Below are 19,095 nucleotides of genomic sequence, written 5' to 3'. Positions count from 1 at the left end.
TTTTGGTTGTAGTTGTCATTGTTGTTTGGCAGGCCCAGGCTGGATTCAAACCCACCAGCTCTGGTGTATGTGGCTGGTGCCCTAGCCGCTTGAGCTATGGGCGCCAAGCCAAGATATTTGTTATTTAATGACAAAAGGATCAATTCAAGTCTGCTTCTATGGCCACCCAGGAAACAATTCTTCTCCAAACTTCTCTCATTTCTGTTGCAGACCCAGAACTCAGCAATCCTTGAATTAACATGTCCTAAAATAAATATAAATGCTCAAGTCATTTTCTGATAAGACAGTTTTGCTGTGCTGGTCATCACTGTATCTGACAGTTGAAGAAAAGAATCACAGTTATGGACTCAAGACAGGAAACTGATTGGGTATGATTCCTCTTGAAGGATCCTAAGAAACAATTTGTTTTTCTGGAGAAGTCACTGACTGTCAAGATGCACCTGCCATAGGGCTGGAAACTAAGATACAGACAAATATTTTAGCAAATCATAATGGTAGAGGGGACACTTCATTTGACTTTCATTTTACTTTTCTCAGGGAAGAAGAGCCTTTGTGTGACTGCCAAAATCCTAACTGTTCTTCCTCCTTCCCCGCTATTCCTTCCACCCCCATACTAGTTCATTAAAGACATTCTGGTTAAAGGCGCCAGGTTGTGTCATTCTTTCCTGCTCTTGTGCCAGGCCTATGCCACTAGCACCACAGATCTTCTAGGGTTATGAGCAAATTATGTAAGAAATTAAAAGCACTGAAAATTTTAAATTGTTTTGTTAATGAAGTAAAATTTCTTAACTGCTGGTGACCTATTTTATTTTACTAATAGCACAACTGACTTGTTAATTCAGATTTGTTTGTGTTTACTTGATTTCCAGAAAAGTACTTAGGGAATTTGCAGAGTAGTGGTATGAGAGGGAATATCAAGACTCAGACCAAGTAAAGATCCCTTATTTTTATCAATATTTATAAGATTAAAATAAATTGGCTCGGTGCCTGTGGCTCAAGTGGCTAAACCTAAACCCTGAGGTGGCGGGTTTGAATCCAGCCCGGGATCACCAAAACAACAATGATGGCTGCAACCAAAAAACAGCTGGGCGTTGTGGTGGATGCCTGTAGTCCCAGCTACTTGGGAGGCAGAGACAGGTGACTCACTTGAGCCCAGGAGTTGGAGGTTGCTGTGAGCTGTGATGCCACGGTACTCTACCCAGGGGGACAGCTTGAGGCCCTGTCTCAAAAAAAGAAAAGATGAAAATAAATCAAGTTATTTCTCCAAAAGGAGATATTTTATTGTGAAGAAGTATATCCATGTTTTACATGAGCTAGCTGCAAAAGCAGCTCCCATGAAAACAGAGAGTATCACTGGGTCTTGAGAGTATTTCAGCCAAGGATGGAGTTCCTTCATTTCCTCTTATTGAATGGTTTCACAAGCTAAGTTTCTCTTAACTTACAGAAGGGAGGGGGTGGGGAAGTAAGGTCTTTCCTGACAGGGAGAATCTGGGCCCAATTATTACTTCTGTAACCTTTGACTCTGGCTTCCAAGTGAGTCAGGGGACCAGTGGGCTGTGAAATCGCTTCCTCAGTTACCAGGTCAAGTGCTGCTGGATGGTTTCCTGTAACCACAACATGAAGGGACTAAAGAAGAGAGATGAATTCTACAAAAATAGGCAGCTTCTTATATCCTCAATGACCCTGGATTTTAAAGTTTCAGAATAGATTTTGGTGACTTTTAACTCACCACTATGGCTCCCTGGGGTCCTTTTACTATAGTAATATAGGAAATAACCAGAATCCTCTATAGATTTCACAAATGATGTCTTAACAGAAGTGCTCAGGCCAGTAACAGTGAGGATAGGTTTGCTTTAACTGAAGGCAAAATCTATTCCTGGCCAATTATCTGAGTCCGTGAGAATCCAGATGCTGACAATGAGAAATGGGTAATTTCTGTTATGTGTCAAGTCCAGCTAAGAACTGAACTATGGAAAAAAGATGGGGGGGAGGAGTGCAAGGAAGAGCATTACCCCTTTTGAAGAAGGTTGTAATAGGATTAGTCACTATTACTTCACCACACCACATCCTGGCTTAATATAACAACAATAAGTAGGGAAAACATGCAGCAAAATGGCTCAGAGAGTATCAGGTCCTTCCCTCATTCAAAGCTGGAAATTAGTGAAGTTCTGGTTTGCACTCATGTGTTTCTTATTGCCCCAACTCTTTGCTCCTCCATTACTATGGGCACATGAACTCAAAATAGCATTACTTAAATGCTAGATGGTGAATAACCCTAAAAATTCTGCCAACTTCAAAACTGAAAGTTTAAGCCCTGATTGTTCTAGATTATGTAGAAAAGAAGTGGGTCGTCTTTTCATAGGACTTAGAATGCGTGTATGAAAACAGAAGATATATATTTAATAAGTATAAAATATAATCACTTAAGCCCAGGACTTTGAGGTTGCTGTGGGTGATGACACCACAGGACTCTACCAAGACAGAGTGAGACATTAGTTATATTTAAGTGATTTAGGAATATACACTATTGTAATCCACATTTTTCCCTCCAAGGATGAATTAATAAAGGTCATATTTAATGGATTTATTCTAATCAAAACAATAAAAAAGAAAAAAAATTTTTTTTGGAGATAGAGTTTTATTGTCACCCTCAGTAGAGTGCTGTGGCATCATAGCTCACAGCAAACTCAACTCTTGGGCTTAAGAGATTCTCTTGCCTCAGGCTCCCAAGTAGCTGGGACCAGAGACACCTGCCACAATGTCCAGCTTTTTTTTGTTCTTGTTGCAGTTGTCATTGTTGTTTAGAAGGCCCAGGCCCAGTTCAAACCTGCCAGACTCAGTGTATGTGGCTGGCACTGTAACCATTGTGCTATAGGCACCAAGCCAAGAAAAAAAAATTTTTTTTGAGACAGAGTCTCACTCTGTCTTTGTAGAGTCCAGTGGCATCATAGCTCACAGCAACCTCAAAGTCCTGGGCTTAAGCAATTCTCTTGCCTCAGTCTCCCAAGTAGCTGGGACTACAGATGCTCACCACAATGCCCAGCTATTTTTAGAGACAAGGTCTTGCTCTGGCTCAGAATGGTCTTGAACCTGTGAGCTCAGGCAATACCACCTGCCTCAGCCTCCCAAGTGCTGAATTACATGAGTGAGCCACCACAACCGGCCAATGAAAAAGAAATTTGATGTGGATCAAGGCCTTTTACTGTAAGAGTATACAAAAATTTATGCAACTTCCCAATTGAATTCTTATGATCATTATGTATCATAATGAAATTATTAATGTTCCTTTGCTAAAAACTGACAAAGATTTTCATCTCCATATTTATATTATATAGTAGATAAGACAAACAATTTTATGACTGTTTTATTACTTTCACTTATTAAATATGAGCAGGACATGAAGGAGGCTAACTACTTAGGAGCTGGTACTAGGAATACCACCTATTAAGGGTACTGCATTATGGGTAGCAGCAGCAAATAAAAGCAATCAAATTATGTGGGGGGGAGGCACAAGAAGCTTAGATAAACAAGGTGGACAAAGAGCAAGTGAGTCACCCTCTCAGCTGATTTATTGGTTCTCTGATGAGATGCGCTCTCCTTCAAGAGGTCTCCCCGGCCATCCTATGTATTATATGACCATGATTATTTTCTTGTTATTTTTCTTGTTATAGTTACCATCTGTGTAACCTTGAGAATGTTACTTTTTTATCCCTGAATTTCCTAATGAGTCAAATGAGGGTAACACGTATACCTTATAGTATTGTGAAAATTAAGTGAGATATGCTTAGAATAGTTGGTAGCACACAGTAAATATTTATTAACTATTAGCTATTCTCATCATCATTAATTTGCTTGTTTATTGACTCTCTATTAAAAACACTAGGTCCTTGAGGGTGGGTACCTTGTTTGTCTTATTCACTGCTATATTCCCATTGCCTAGTACATACAGGCAGAGTAGGTACTCAAAAATAAATGAATGCCTCCCTATGTTTTCATATACCCTCAAAATAAACCTCCATCAATGAAGGTAATCTATGTACTTTTTTCTTCCAACCAAAACAGTCATCATAAAAACTTCACCAGAAATCACCATTTGAAAAAACAAAAACAAGACACTTGATCATAAGAAAGAGCCCTCCCAGGCTTACCAACCAAGACCACAGAGTATTATTCTTTTCTATATTAGTATGTGGAGGTCAAGCTCCCCAATGCCACAGTAAAGTAACTATCAATTTAGCCTGTGAAGAATGGCTCCCAATTCTGATAGGAATTCTCAGATTTCAACTGTTTTTCTCTCATCATTATTTTCCAATGTCTTAAAAAGCCACATTTCTCATTTTATCTTTACCACAAGAATCTGGTCACACTCTGCTGTGGTTTCTAAGTTATGGCTACTCTAACCTCATTTTCTTGGATGTTTTTCTTCCTGACCCAGGGCTGACACTTAGTCTATTCTTAGAGTAGCACCTCTAAATATTAATTTACTTTACCTTCCACTGATTGAAGGACAAAATTCAGAAGTAGAAGATACTTACAATATAAAAGAAAATCCTCTAGGATATAGTATCCTTCTTTCATGAGTGTCCAGGGAAATATGAACTACAGAGGTCACACAGTATTGTAGACATACACACAGTACAGCTCAGTCACTCATGTTTTACAGTTTATCTTGTACTGAAACAATCATGGACTTGTTTGAAAACACCCAAAAGCAGGGGTGACAGCATAGGTAGGAAGGTAATCAGAGAAGAAAATCAATAGAGAAGCCTTCCAAAAACAATTTCAAAGAACATTTTTATCATTATTTAAAGGTAAATTATCCATCATCAAAAGTCTGAAAATCTCAAGGTCTGAACTTGAAACGGTGAGATGGAAGTGTACAATTAACTTGTTTTATTTTATTTTATTTTTTTGCAGTTTTCGGCCAGTGCCGGGTTTGAAGCCACCACCTCCAGTATATGGGGCCAGTGCCCTACTCCTTTGAGCTACAGGCACTGCCCATTTTATTTTATTTTAGAGATAGAGTCTCATTTGTCACCCTCAGGAGAGTATAGTGGCATCACAGCTCACAGCAACCTCACACTCTTGGGCTTAAGTGATTCTCTTGCCTCAGCCTCCTGAGTACCGGGGACTATAGGTGCCTACCACAACGCCCGGCTATTTTCAGAGACAGGGTCTTGCTCTTGCTCAGGCTAGTCTTCAACCTGTGAGCTCAGCAATCCACCCACCTCGGCCTCCCAGAGTGTTAGGATTACAGGTGGGAGCCACTGCACCTGGCACAGTTAACACATTTTTAAAAATCATGTTTCCTGGTATTTAGAGGCTGCTCCAATTCTATCACCAAAATGGTCAATACTAAACACTTAAATGGCAATGAACTGAGGTCACCAGAGAAGGCCATGTGATAAACTTGGGGAGTATAGTTATAAGAAAGAATTCAACTATTTTAGAATTTATATCTAGAAGAGAACTTAAAATATTATCTAGTCTTTCAGCAACATTAGGCAGTAAAGTGAGTTGGAGGCAGTAAAGAACAGTAGCCTTTATAATACTGCAGGGAAGGCTTAACTCCTGATTCTGTCACCTATTAGTTTGTGAAATTGAAGAAGCTATTTCAACCCTTCTGAGTTTCAATTTCCTGATTTATAAAATAGAAATGATAATAATTTTAGTACTTAACTCAGAGAACTATGGTGGCTGAGAAAAAAGATGTCTTTAATAACTGCCTATTGTAATATATGATTATTATGTTATTATTATTAGCAAATAAGGTTTTATTAAACCGATTTCATAGACAAGGAAACTGAGGCCAAGATTTCAAAAATGTGCCCAAGGTTATATAATACAGACATGGTGAGGCTAGGTGCTCATGCCTGTAATCCTAGCACTCTGGATTGCCTGACCTCAGGAGTTCAAGACCAGCCTGAGCCAGAGCAAGACTCCGTCTCTAAAAACAAAAAAATAGCCAGGCGTTGTGGTGGGCATCTGTAGTACCAGATACCAGGGAGGCTAAAGCAAGAGAATTGCTTTAAGTCTGAGAGTTTGAAGTTGCTGTGAGCTATGACGCCATGGCGTAAGACTCTGCCTCAAAAAAAAAAAAAAAAAAAGAATAAAGACTCATAGGAGCTATTCTGTTTCCTAGGGTAATGTTCTTTTCACTTCATTATGAATCAATGCAGAACTGAGGCCTGAAAAAGAAGGATTTTTCACTAGATAAGACATATTCACAAAGTAAAAACAGAAGCTTCTCTCATTTAGGTTTCCTTGCTATTTACACTACTTTCCATTCTGTCATATATCCACATCATTAAAGTCTTGCAAAAACCAAAAAGTATTTGGAGCTTTGATGCTGGTTGTTTACTTTTCATTTCTTAAAATAATGTACCTCAGGCCTACTGAGCGGGTGTCTTTGAGTTATAGAAGTGTCAGATACGTGCCACTCACATACATTATGTAATTTTTAGTTTCTTGGGAACAAGAAACAGTTCACTTGGCAACAAGATTTCTATCAGCACTGCAGAAAATGTTTTTTTTTTTTTTTTTTTTAATTGAGACAGTCTCACTTTGTCGCCCTTGGAAGAGTGCCATGGCATCACAGCTCAAAGCAACCTCACACTCTTAGGCTTAAGCAATTCTCTTGCCTCAGCCTCCCAAGTAGCTGGGACTATAGGCACCCCCACAATGCCCAGCTATTTTTTTAGAGACAAGGTTCTTGCTGTGGCTCAGGCTGGTCTCAAACTCATGAGCTCAGGCAACCCACCCGCCTTGGCCTCCCAGAGTGCTTGGATTACAGGTGTGAGCCCCCGTATCTGGCCTGTAGAAAATCTTAGGATTTATTTTAAACAGCATGTTGATAGATAAAAGCCACCTATAATCAACAAAATTCTGAAATAATTGTAAGTCTTACTTACTGGTTCACTAGAGTTTAGTGTTGGTTACCCAGACCAGTGGGGTTTGCTTTTGGAGTACTTAGACATGTAGTATACAGTTTTTTTTTTTTTTTTTTTTTTTTGGTAGAGATAGTCTCACTTTATCACCCTTGGTAGAGTACCATAGTATCACACAGTTCACAGTAACCTCCAATTCCTGGGCTTAGGCGATTCTCTTGCCTCAGCCTCCCAAGTAGCTGGGACTACAGGTGCCCACCACAATGCCCAGCTATTTTTTTTGTTGCAATTTAGCCAGGGCCGGGTTTGAACCTGCCACCCTCAATACATGGGGCCGGGGCCCTGCCCACTGAGCCACATGTGCTGCCTGGTATACAGCTTCTTAAATGGCAGAATATAGAGCTTTACCAAAAAGAATCAACAATGAAAAGAGGATAAAACAAGAAAATAGGCTTGGCACCTGTGGCACAGTGGTTACGGCGCCAGCTACATATATCCAGGCTACTGGGTTTGAACCCAGCCCAGGCCAGCTAAACAATGACAACTGCAACCAAAAGATGGCTGGGTGTTGTGGCGGGTGCCTGTAGTCCCAGCTACTTGGGAGGATGAGGTGACAGAATTGCTTAAGCCCAAGAGTTTGAGGTTGCTGTGAGCTGTGAGCTGTCATGGCAGACTAAGGCAGGAGAACTGCTTGAGGTCTTAAGTTGAGGCCAGCCTAAACAAGAGCAAGACCCTATCTCTACTAAAAATAGAAAAATTAACCCAGTGTCATGTTACATGCCTATAGACAGTAGTCCCAGATACAAGGAGTCTGAGGTAGAAGGATCACTTGAACCACCCAGGAGTTTGAAGTTGCTGTGAGTTAGGATGATGCCATGACACTCTAGCCTGGGCAACAGAGTGAGACTCTGTCTCAAAAAAAAAGAAAAAGAATTCGTCTTTCTTACTGGAAAACTGGTTAAGAGGTTTACCCTTCTCTTCTTACTATGTTCCAAATAAATCAGAAAAAAAGGGAAAGAGGGCTCGGCGCCTATAGCTCAACCGGCTAAGGCGCCAGCCACGTACACCTAAGGTGGCGGGTTCGAATCCCCAGCCTGGACCCGCCAAACAACAATGACGGCTGCAACCAAAAAATAGCCGGGCGTTGTGGCGGGCGCCTGTGGTCCCAGCTACTTGGGAGGCGGAGGCAGGAGACTCGCTTGAGCCCAGGAGTTGGAGGTTGCTGTGAGCTGTAATGCCACGGCACTCTACCCAGGGGGACAGCTTGAGGCTCTGTCTCAAAAAAAAAAAAAAAAAAAAAGGGAAAGAGAATATAAACAATTATATGTGATAGCATATTGGTAATTAAAAGTATGCTTTGTATTTCTGTAGCACATCCTTTCATGAAGATTAAGGTATTTTATTTATGTATTTTTTTGAGACTTCATCACCCTTGGTAGAGTTCCATGATGTCACAGCTCACAGCAACCTCAACTCTTGGGCTTAAGCAATTCTCTTGCCTCAGCCTCCCAAGGAGCTGGGACTACAGGCAGCTGCCACAAGACCCGGCTATCTTTTGTTGTTGTTATAGCAGTCATTGTTGTTGTTAGCAGGCCCAGGCTGGGATCAAACCCTCCAGCCCAGTGTATGTGGCCGGTGCCCTAACTAGTGAGCTATAGGCACCAAGCAGATTAAGGTATTTTAAAGTGATTATCTCACTTTAGGTTGTCAATGCCTTAAAACAGTTCTGTTATATTCAAAAAAGTAATAATACTTTGCAAAGAAGCATGACCCTTCAAAAATGCAAGATATCCTCCCCCTAGCAATACTCTTAAATCATAAAGTGACTGACACCACATCCTAGAGAAAAATTGCAGTGGAACATCATCTCAAACAATTCTGTCAGAAAAACCAGGCACTAAAAACACAGGATAAAAGAACACCAACTAAAGGAAATCAGAATGAATACTCTGAATAAAAGAGAAAGTTAAATTTTTCTTTTTTTTTGAGAAAAGAGTCTCATTTTGTCACTCTCGGTAGAGTGCTGTGGAATCATAACTCACAGCAACCTCAAACTCTTGGGTTTAAGTGATCCTCTTGTCTCAGCCTCCCAAGTAGCTGTGACACAGAGAAGGGTGCTGTGGTGCCAGCCACAATACCTGGCTATCTTTAGAGATGGGGTCTCACTCTTACACAGGCTGGTCTCAAACCCGTGAGCTCAGGCAATCCACCTGCCTTGGCTTCCCAGAGTGCTAGGATTACTGGCATGAATTACCACACCCAGCCTAGAAAGTTAAATTTTTTAAGAAGGACCTAAAGAAACAGATCTGATAGATCAAACAAGTAGTTAAGCTATTATAATCATGCCCAGTCATGAAACATATCACTAGAGAAAACTAGCTGTACCAAAGGCATGCTCCAAAATATATCTGGGCAGTCCTCAACCAACCTAGCAAAAATAAACATTCACTGTCACTACATAATCAGCACTGTCCCACTCTACTCTTCATGGACCCTATCTGCTTCCAAGTGCCTCCTCTGGGTTCCCCCTATTATTATAGCAGAGCAGTCATGTACTTACTATTCAGTGAAGAACCTGGCAATACCATATTGGCTAATATCCTCCCTGTTTTCTAGCAGCTGGCATACTGCATCCTCCATGTACGTGAGGACATGTCGCTGAGCTGCACAGGAAGAACAAGAGAGAAAGAGAAAATCAGAGAAATATAAAAAAAGTTCTCCCAATCCCATTAGGAGGCCATGTAAATCAATTAAGATGTTGGCTCTGCCCTACCAAGTGGACTAGAATAAGCAAAGAAAACTTGCTGACCCTAACTGAGCTACAGTCTCAAAAGGTAGAGTGGGAGACGATGCAGAATACAACCTACTGCCATCTGACGGACTGGTAGGACTGGTATCAACCCTTCATTCTTCATCTCAGTGATAAGGGTAGGCTGAAGAGCTTTAGCATCTTTTAGTAGTCCTATATCAAAGTTCTTTATTTTCCATCTTCTTCCATCCTCTTTCACTTCTGCATGTCTCAGAAATTTACCCTAGACTGGAGGGGTGGCAATTCCATGACTGAAGCATGAATGATCTCATTGTAAAGAAACCTCAATTATTTAATCTTAAAAAAAAAAGTCACTAGAAAAGCTTAAGAACCATAAAAATTTCAGCACTGATAAGTTATTAACCTTCATAAATAACAAGTCCATGAAATTTCTGTGGCTCCACTTATTAGACATCATGATTCTGCATTTGTTGTAACCTAGAAACATGTAAAATAATCATAGGTTTTTTATAAAAAGTGTGAGTGTCAGACCTGGGTTTGAATTACAGCTCTGTTTTTGGTAGCTTCATCTTGGATAGTCACTGATCTACACCTGTTTTCTTTATCGAGAGTAGAAAGCAATATAGTTTAACTATGTTTCTCAAAGTATGGTCAATCAACTCCCTGACTTACCCAGGACACCCTGATAAAATGCAGATTTACAGTTTGGCATGATCCCAGATTTAGTGACCTTAAATTTTTAACTGGAGCCCAGTGATTTTTAACAAGTAAACTTGATGCTTCTTAGGTACTGTGGTTTGAGAACGACTGGTTAAGAACTTCGGGTTTGGGCTGGCACGATGGCTCATGCCTGTAATCCTAGCACTCTGGGAGGCTCAGGCAAGTGGATTGCCCTGAGCTCACCAGTTCAAGACCAGCCTGAGCAAGAGCGAGACCCCGTCTCTAAGAACAGCCAGGTGTTGTGGTGGGCGCCTGTAGTCCCTACTACTTGGGAGACTGAGGCAAGAGAATTGCTTGAGCCTAAAGAGTTTGAGGTTGCTGTGAGCTATGATGCTATAGCACTCTACCCAGGGTGACAAAGTAAGACTCTGTCTCAAAAAAAAACTTGAGGTTTGGACTTAAAGAGACTTGAGCTCTATTCTCAGTCTTACCACTTTCTAGTTGTATGGCCGTTAGCAAACTATTCTCCAAGCCTGTTTCCTCACTGTAAAATACAATTAATAATAGTATGTAAGTTATAGGGTTATAAGAATTAAATACAGTAGTCAGGTAAAACACCACAGTGCCTGGCACATAGTATATACTTGATAATACATTTTTCTAAAAGCCTATCTAAATGGGTTACTGGGAATTTATTGCAATAAACAACATAGCCAAGCCTTCTTTTTTTTTTTTTTATTGTCCGGGATTCATTGAGGGTACAAAGAATCAGGGTACACTGATTGTATCTGTCAGGTAAAATGCCTCTTATAATTGTATCCTGCCCCCACAAAACTTCTTATATAGAGTAGTGCCTATGGCTCAAAGGAGTAGGGCGCCGGCCCCATATGCCAGAGGTGGCGAGTTCAAACCCAGCCCCAGCCAAAAACTGCAAAAAAAAAAAAAAACCCTCTTATATAGCAAGTACTCACTAAATGCCTCTTCCCCTGAATTGTGTCTTTAGGTATGACATTAGTTGTTTTTTTTTAAAAAAACAGACTTTTATTTTGTCACCCTCAGCTGAGTTGCTATGGGTGTCATAGTTCATAGCAACCTCAAACTCTTGGACTCAAGTGATCCTCTTGCCTCCACCTCCCAAGTAGCTGTGACTATAGGCACTGGCCACAACACCTGGCTATTTTTAGAGACAGGGTCTTGTTCTTGCTCAGGCTGGTCTCGAACTCCTAAATTCCAGCTACCCACTCACCTCAGCTTCCCAGAGTGCTGGGATTACAGAAGTGAGCCACTACACCCAGCCTCTGACATTAGTATTTTGGCACACTTTAGAAGGTTTCAATTCAATGTTGTAATTTACCATCCAAAAATTCAGAAAAAAATACTTTTCTTCTGGAGCAGTAAGAACAAAAATCCAAAAGCAATGACTATCCTGCCAAAATGCAGTTCCACAAAGTTGCTGCCAAGTTAGACATTCACTTCTTTCACAGTTTGATTACTCTGGAAAATATGGAGGAATTACCTAAAATTTGTAAAAATGAGTCCTTCAAAAAACTATTCTTGGAGTCCTGCTCATTCAGAGAAGCTCATAAAACAAATAAGTTTATCTACCAATCTGAATTCAAGAAAGTCTTCATCTGACAATAGTGACCATGTGATCTCCAGTTTCACCACTGTTCATACCAGCCTAATGTCCAGATGAATGACATATTTACATTCGGTGTCTTGTTCTACTTAAATAAATGTTTCCCAAAGCAAACATCTACCAACCACTACAAACCTTCACCCTCCCACCCCCTGAAAAAGATGTGAAAACCAGATTAGTACTTCATCAACTCATCAGTCCATCCAACTGGAAAATTGTTTTTTTAAGAATGGCCAAAATTGAGTAAAGCTGTGAAATAATATATGCCACTTTCTAGAATTAACTGTTTTCAAAATACAATCATTTTTGTTACGCATATATTGAGAGGAAAAAGTAACCAGACTAATATTAAATAAGCTGTACTTTTACCTCTATATTCTCCTTCTTTTCTTCTAACAATTTATCTTCATCTTATGAAAAGACTCCTTCCTTAAGCTGTATGGTCTTTTATGATTTGCTCTACCTAAGGCTTGTACAGGATTTTTTTTTTTCCTTTTTGATGGTAGAAATGAAAGAGCTGTACTTAGAAACAAATCCTACTGCTTCTCCTCCTCCTTAGCTCCAGGAACTAAAAGTTAATGTGAAAGCCCTTCCTGGGGGAAATGTTTTCAGAGCAGTTAGAATCAAAGTACTTTTGTGATCCTAGGGAAAAAAGAGGGAATTTTATGGAAAATATACTTTGCACCAAAAATATAAAAAAGAAAAGAAAAACACAGGACCATATATATTAAACATTTTTCTGTCAATCAAATATTTAGTTTAATATTATAAATAATAACTACCATTTATGAGCCCTTGTACAACTTATTAAATAACAATATGTGCCAGATATAGTACTGGCTAATTGTTTTACATCATGAGTTATTTCATTCAGTCCTCATAACAATCCTATGATAGTTATTCTTATACTCCTCTTTTATAAATGAGAGAACTAAAGCTTATAAAAAGTTTAGGTTAACTTGTTCAAAATTACACAGCTATGAAGACAAGCCAAGATTTGAACTAAGGTTTGTCTGATGCCAAAATGCTCTTAACACATTAACTCAACATTAACACTTTATCATCAGTTATAGAAGTAAAAATTACCTGTATTTTACAAAGAACACAAAGGCAGGAATGTATAGCAATAGTAAAATCACCTGAAACATGTGTTCCATTTGTTTCTATGTGAATGTATGTATCTGTCCTGTCTCCACCTTCATACTAGTCAGCATCTGTGTGAAGTTAAAACTTGTCCCCAGATTTCAAAGTTTCCAACAAAGAACCAATCCACCATTCCTAGTTCACAAAGTGGAAATAGACAGTCCTGACATTCTTTTTGTTAGAGAATGGAAGGAGCTAAGAAGAAGGGAAAAGTTCCTCCCTGCTAAGAATTTCACACTAACCAGCAGCCAAGTGCAAGCTCTCTTAATTGCAGCTCCCCCTTGAGCTCTATTGCAGCTCTCTTAATTGCAGCTCCCCCTTAAGCTCTAAACCCCTCAGTGGTTTCCTTCACCTGCAGCTTTTATCAGTCCACTGTTCCCTCTGTGGTTAAGTATACCACCCAACCCTGGAAAATCCTTACAGTTTACCAAACTTCAATGAGACAGAAGTTCAAAGCTCTCACCTGGCAACAAAACATGGAGAGCGTTGTTTTATATTATTTTTTAAATGCAAAGGAATAGGCTATAATTTATGTGAATGATTAAAGAATAAAACAGCACACCTGCATCCCTGGAGGGCAAAGATATCTGGGCATCTAAGCTGCCCTCTTGGTAAAGGAAAAGCATTTAAGACTGACTGGCTTTTCCTCTCAGGTTTGCTGTGACTTCCTCAACAAGATGAGGATTAAGTTTTCTATCATGTACCAATAAGGCTCTATTGTCCTAAAATCCACACTAATGCCCAATCGTCTATATCTTGTTTAGATAGCATCACTGTCTGAGATAAGCACTCATATAACTTCATCATGCTGTGCTGAAAAATCTAAGGGAAAATGTAAGTAAACACTATATGATTCTTAACATAAACCTAGTAAGTGAAGGTAAGTGTAGATCAGAAACTTCTTTGTTCTGTTCGTTCACCCCATACTGATCATTTAATCTCTATATACCGTTATCACGGTATAAAATACCCATTGCTATAAAATGGGTATGATATTAAGAATTCTATGTCTGATAATAAAAGTTTGTTTGTTTGTTTGTTTCACTCTGTCACCTGGCTGGAGTGTAGTGGTGGGATCACAGCTTACTGCAGCCTGAAACACCTGGGCTCAAGTGATCCTCTTGCCTCAGCTTCTCCAGTAGCTGGGACTATAGGCATGCACTACCACACCAAAGCTAAACTACTTCTTTGGAAATCACTCAATATATACAAAAGGTAACATGTTAATGATTAATATAAATATGCTACATACTGACTCCATAGATTAAAAGAGAAAAGCAATTTACTGCAGTGGTTAAGAATGTGGGGTTTTGATCCAAACTGACCTGGATTTGACTTCTAGCTCTGGCACTTACTGTATGTCTTTACATAAGTTATCTAATCTCTCTGCCCTTTTCTGTAAAATTGTGACAATAACAGTACTGACCAATGAAGACTACAATGAGGATTAAATGAAATAATCTATTATAAAGTTAACCTGGCACATAGAAAAGTGCTCAATAAATATTAGCCCTCTAGTCATTTTAAAGTTCTGTTCATCTAACCAAAAATGTTTACAGATTATCTTAAAGGATTCTTGATCTATATAAAACCCTACCCTAAAATAATATACATAATCATATACCCATTTCGGCTATAACCTTTAAACTTGTGGGATGCATTCATTTACTGTTAATTACTCAAGAGGCCCTAATTTATATGGGGAAAGTCCAAAACTATTTCTTTTACTCTATCCCAAGCATAAATACCACCAAAGTGTTAGCTGTTCATTTCACAATTAAATGATAAGGGGTCCTATGTGGAAATTTTTGCTTGAGGGGAGTTGAATTTCCATCTCAAAATTAGTTAGACCATTCTTATTTTTAATTATTACTTAAAACAGAGTCCCAATACTAAATAGGTCTCATTGGAAAAGTATTCATATGAATTATTATATGTCATAAATATATATACACAGGACAGTGCAGTGTAAGTAAAAAGCAGAGTATATACATATACTCAACTTTAAACCTGACTTTTCCTATCCCTTGTCAGAATCCTAAGAGACATATTTTATTCTTGAAGGCCTCTTAAGATTCTAATGGTACAAATAAATGTTTATTAAGAAAAGTAAGCCTATTAACCAACAACCCGTCATATAAACTGTTTAGAAGTTTCAAGTTCAATTTCATTTATAAATCACTAACAATCTAGTATTTGATCTTGTGAGGTACAAATAGATAATAGCTTAATAAAAAGTTAATAGACCTTTAAAATTAATTATTTACATCCTCCACCTTTACTGGTATGTCCTGGTCCAAGGATGTAGTGTGTTTGGTGAAATATTTAACACTTATACAAGATCATCTTTGATCTTAAACCACACTAGACCAATTTCCCTGAACCAAAGGGGAAAAGGAAATGAGGAAAACAAGCACATGTAATTCTTCTACAACCCAATGAAGTAGGTAACGGACTTTTTCTGAAGCTCAGCTAGGTTAAAGAACATGTCCCACATCCAAGTAAAAGGCTGAGCTAGAATTTAAACTTAGATATCATTCCAAAGACATGCCCTCCCATTATACCCCACTACCTCTCAAAACCAAAACTGAAGGCAACACAAGAAAAATCCAAAAACCTAAAATGTGTCTGAACTTACAGTGTATTACATAGAAACTGTGGACTACACTGTTACTACTAAAAAAGATTAAATCAATAAATTAGACAAAGTATTAGCATGATCTTTAAATTTAAAAAGAATTTATTTCTAATTAAAGAAGTAATTATTATTATTATTATTTTTCAATGTGAGGCTTGGATAGCCTAGGCGAGGCACCTTACTTGAATGCCTCCCCCACAGAGAGGATGCCTGGCCTCTCTACTCTAGGCTTGGCTGAGGGGAGGTGGGGTATGCTGAGCCCACTCCCCAGGAAACCAACCAAGCACATGTAATTATTTTTAAAGGTTCAAACAATTCAGAAAAAGCTAAAGACCAATCTCAGTGCCTATAGATTAACCACTGTTATCAGTTTGGGGGTTATATTTTCAAAAATACATAGTTTGTGATCTTATTTTAAGTAAATAACATATACTTTTCTGCATCTTACTCGTTTTACTCAATAATATCCAGAGATCCTTTTTTTTTTTATTTTGAGACACAGTCTCATTATGTTGCCCTCGGTAGAGCGCGATGGCAACCTCTAACTCTTGAGCTTAAAGGATTCTCTTGCCCCAGCCTCCCAAGCAGCTGGGACTATAGGTACCTGCCACAACACCCAGCTTTTTGGGGGGTTGTAGTTGTCATTGTTGTTTGGCAGGCCCAGGCTGCATTCAAACCTGCCAGCTCCAGTGTATGTGGCTGGGGCCCTAGCTGCTGAACTATAGGCGCTGAGCCCAAAGATCTTTCATAAAATAATATGGAACCAACTTACCCTTTTGATATTTGCCAATGGTAAATGCTCCCTTATGGATAAGTATTTAGGTTGTTTCCATGTTTTTACTACAAAGAGCTAGGCCGTTTTGAACATCTTTGTACATGTTTCCCTGTGGACATGTGCAGAAGTTTTTCTAAGGTGGATGTCTCAAAATGGAATTGACATTTCATAGCCTGCACATATATTCATATTTACTAGATATATACATTTGTTTTACAAAGTGGTTATTCCAATTCACCACCTTACCAGACATGTGAATATGTGTTTTTCACTATCCTTGGTCTAAGTAAGACTTTGTAATTTTGCCAGTTTAATAATTATAAAATAGCTTCTTTTGTTTTTTAGTTTTGGGGGGGTTGTTGTTTTAATTTTTTTAATATTTATTTATTATTTCTTTTTTTTTTTTTTTTGAGACAGAGCCTCAAGCTGTCCCCCTGGGTAGAGTGCCATAGCATCACAGCTCACAGCAAGCATCACAGCTCACAGCAACCTCCAACTCCTGGGCTCAAGCGAGTCTCCTGCCTCAGCCTCCCAAGTAGCTGGGACCACAGGCGCCTGCCACAATGCCCAGGTGTTTTTTGGTTGCAGCTGTCATTGTTGTTTGGCGGCCCGGGCTGGATTTGAACCCACCACCTTAGGTGTATGTGGCTGGCGCCTTAGTCACTTGAGCCATAGGCGCTGAGCCTTTTATTATTTCTTGAGACAGTCTCACCAGCAACCTCAAACTCTTGGGCTCAAGCAATTCTTTTGTCTCAGCTTCCCAAACAATTCTGTGAGAAAAACCAGCTACTAAAAACACAGGATAAATGGGGCAGTGCCTGTGGCTCAAAGGAGTAGAGCACCGGCCCCATATGCCAGAGGTGGCGGGTTCAAACCCAGCCCCAGCCAAAAAAACCCATAGGATAAATGAACACCAACCAAAGGAAATCAGAATGAATACTCCAAATAAAAGAGAAAGTTAAAAAAACTTTTTTTTTTTTTTTGAGAAAAGAGTCTCATTTTGTCACTCTTGGTAGAGTGCCATGGAGTTATAGCTCACAGTGATACAGGATTTTGATATTGGATTTCCAGGCTCTTGGTCTCAGCAGTTCGATGAATGCTGCAATGGACCACAGGATCAGCAGAAGGTTAGGTTTTATTTAACAAGTGTTACAGCTTTCACAAAGAGCCAAACCTCCTTGCAGAGCAGGATCAGCAGTAAGATAGGTTTTATGATACGAGCGTTACAGCTCTTACAAAGAGCCAAACCTCCTTGCAGAGCAGGATCAGCAGTAATACAAGTGTTACAGATCTCAGGAAGAAGCAAACCTCCTTGTTCTCCTGCAGGAGCGCTTGCACTCTCTCTCTCTCTGAGGTCTGTGGAGGTCTTCCCTTGGGCTCTCTGCTCAGGGGCTTATATAGGTACAATTGTCCAATGAGCTTTTGGGTCCTAAAAACAGACCAATCAGGAGCAGGTTTTGAAAATAGACCAGTCAGGGATGCACTAGAGGAATCGCCAGTGCCTTCTCCGGCTTGTGTCCGGTTCCTTTGGCTACTGGAGCCTCCGTTGGGGGAGGGAAGCTCTCCCCCACCTTGCCTACACTCCAGCCTGCTGGTTCCTCTGCTGGCTGCCGCCATCAACACCGCCAAGACGGAGGCGGCAGGTCCTCCAGCCCAACTCGGCTGAGCTGGCTGGGGCACCACCTGTCTGGTATCAACAGCAACCTCAAACTCTTGGGCTTAAATGATCCCCTTGTCTCAGCCTCCCAAGTAGCCTCCATCACAACACCGGACTATTTTTAGAGAGGGGTCTCACTCTGGCTCAGGTAGATCTCAAACCTGAGAGCTCAAGCAATCCACCCACCTCGGCCTCCCAAAGTGCTAGGATTTTTTTTGAGACAGACTCTCATTTTGTTGCCCTTGGTAGAGTGCTGGAGCATCACAGCTCACAGCACCCTCCAGCTCTTGGGCTTAGGTGATTCTCTTGCCTCAGCCTCTTAAGTAGCTGGGATTATAGGCACCTGTCATAACACCCAGTATTTTTTTTTTTTTGTAGTTTGAAGTTGCTGTGAACAATCATAATGCCATAGTACTTTACCCAGGGCAACAGAGTAAGACTCTGTCACAATAAGAAAAAGTAAAAAAGAAAGGCCTTCTCTACTCCACACATATAAACCTATTATCCTATATTTTCTTCTGGTGTGATGTTTAGTTTAAGCTACTTGTGTCCCTTACCAAAATCATGATTTCATGATTAACATGGTTAAGTTTAGTGCAAAAAGAAATTTAGAACTTATAGTAGAGAAATATTAAGTAAAAGTATTAACCAAAAATCAGGCCTTCTTAAACACTAGCCAGCTCTAAATATGAAATAGCTACGTTAAGTTTAACTTTGGGCCCCAAGAAAAAAAATTGTAAATGAATCACACCTTGTAAATCAAGATCCTGAGAAACATCCTGGATATAAATGCAGGGAGCCTCCCTCTTTTAATCGGTCTTTAAAAATACAAGGCTGGCTCGGCGCCTATAGCTCAACTGGCTAAGGCGCCAGCCACATACACCTAAGGTGGTGGGTTCAAATCCAGCTATGGCCTGCCAAACAAC

General features: G+C 39.8%; 1 protein-coding gene and 1 non-coding gene across 2 annotated transcripts in view; both read right to left on the bottom strand.

The window, feature by feature from the left end:
- CUNH11orf49 (chromosome unknown C11orf49 homolog) overlaps nucleotides 1-19,095 on the bottom strand; it is a 189,093-nt gene that overhangs the window by 140,198 nt on the left and 29,800 nt on the right. The window contains exon 2 of the mRNA XM_012803114.2: nucleotides 9,448-9,550. Within this exon, the coding sequence (XP_012658568.1) occupies nucleotides 9,448-9,550 (103 nt within the window). The remainder of the gene's footprint in view (nucleotides 1-9,447; nucleotides 9,551-19,095) is intronic.
- Nucleotides 15,882-16,019, bottom strand: LOC111724677. The gene has a single exon (XR_002772938.1).

The sequence above is a fragment of the Otolemur garnettii genome, unplaced genomic scaffold (genome assembly GCF_000181295.1).
Source record: "Otolemur garnettii isolate 467f Iridium unplaced genomic scaffold, OtoGar3 scaffold00001, whole genome shotgun sequence".
NCBI lineage: Eukaryota > Metazoa > Chordata > Mammalia > Primates > Galagidae > Otolemur > Otolemur garnettii.
This window is presented reverse-complemented; position numbering and strand designations above follow the sequence as displayed.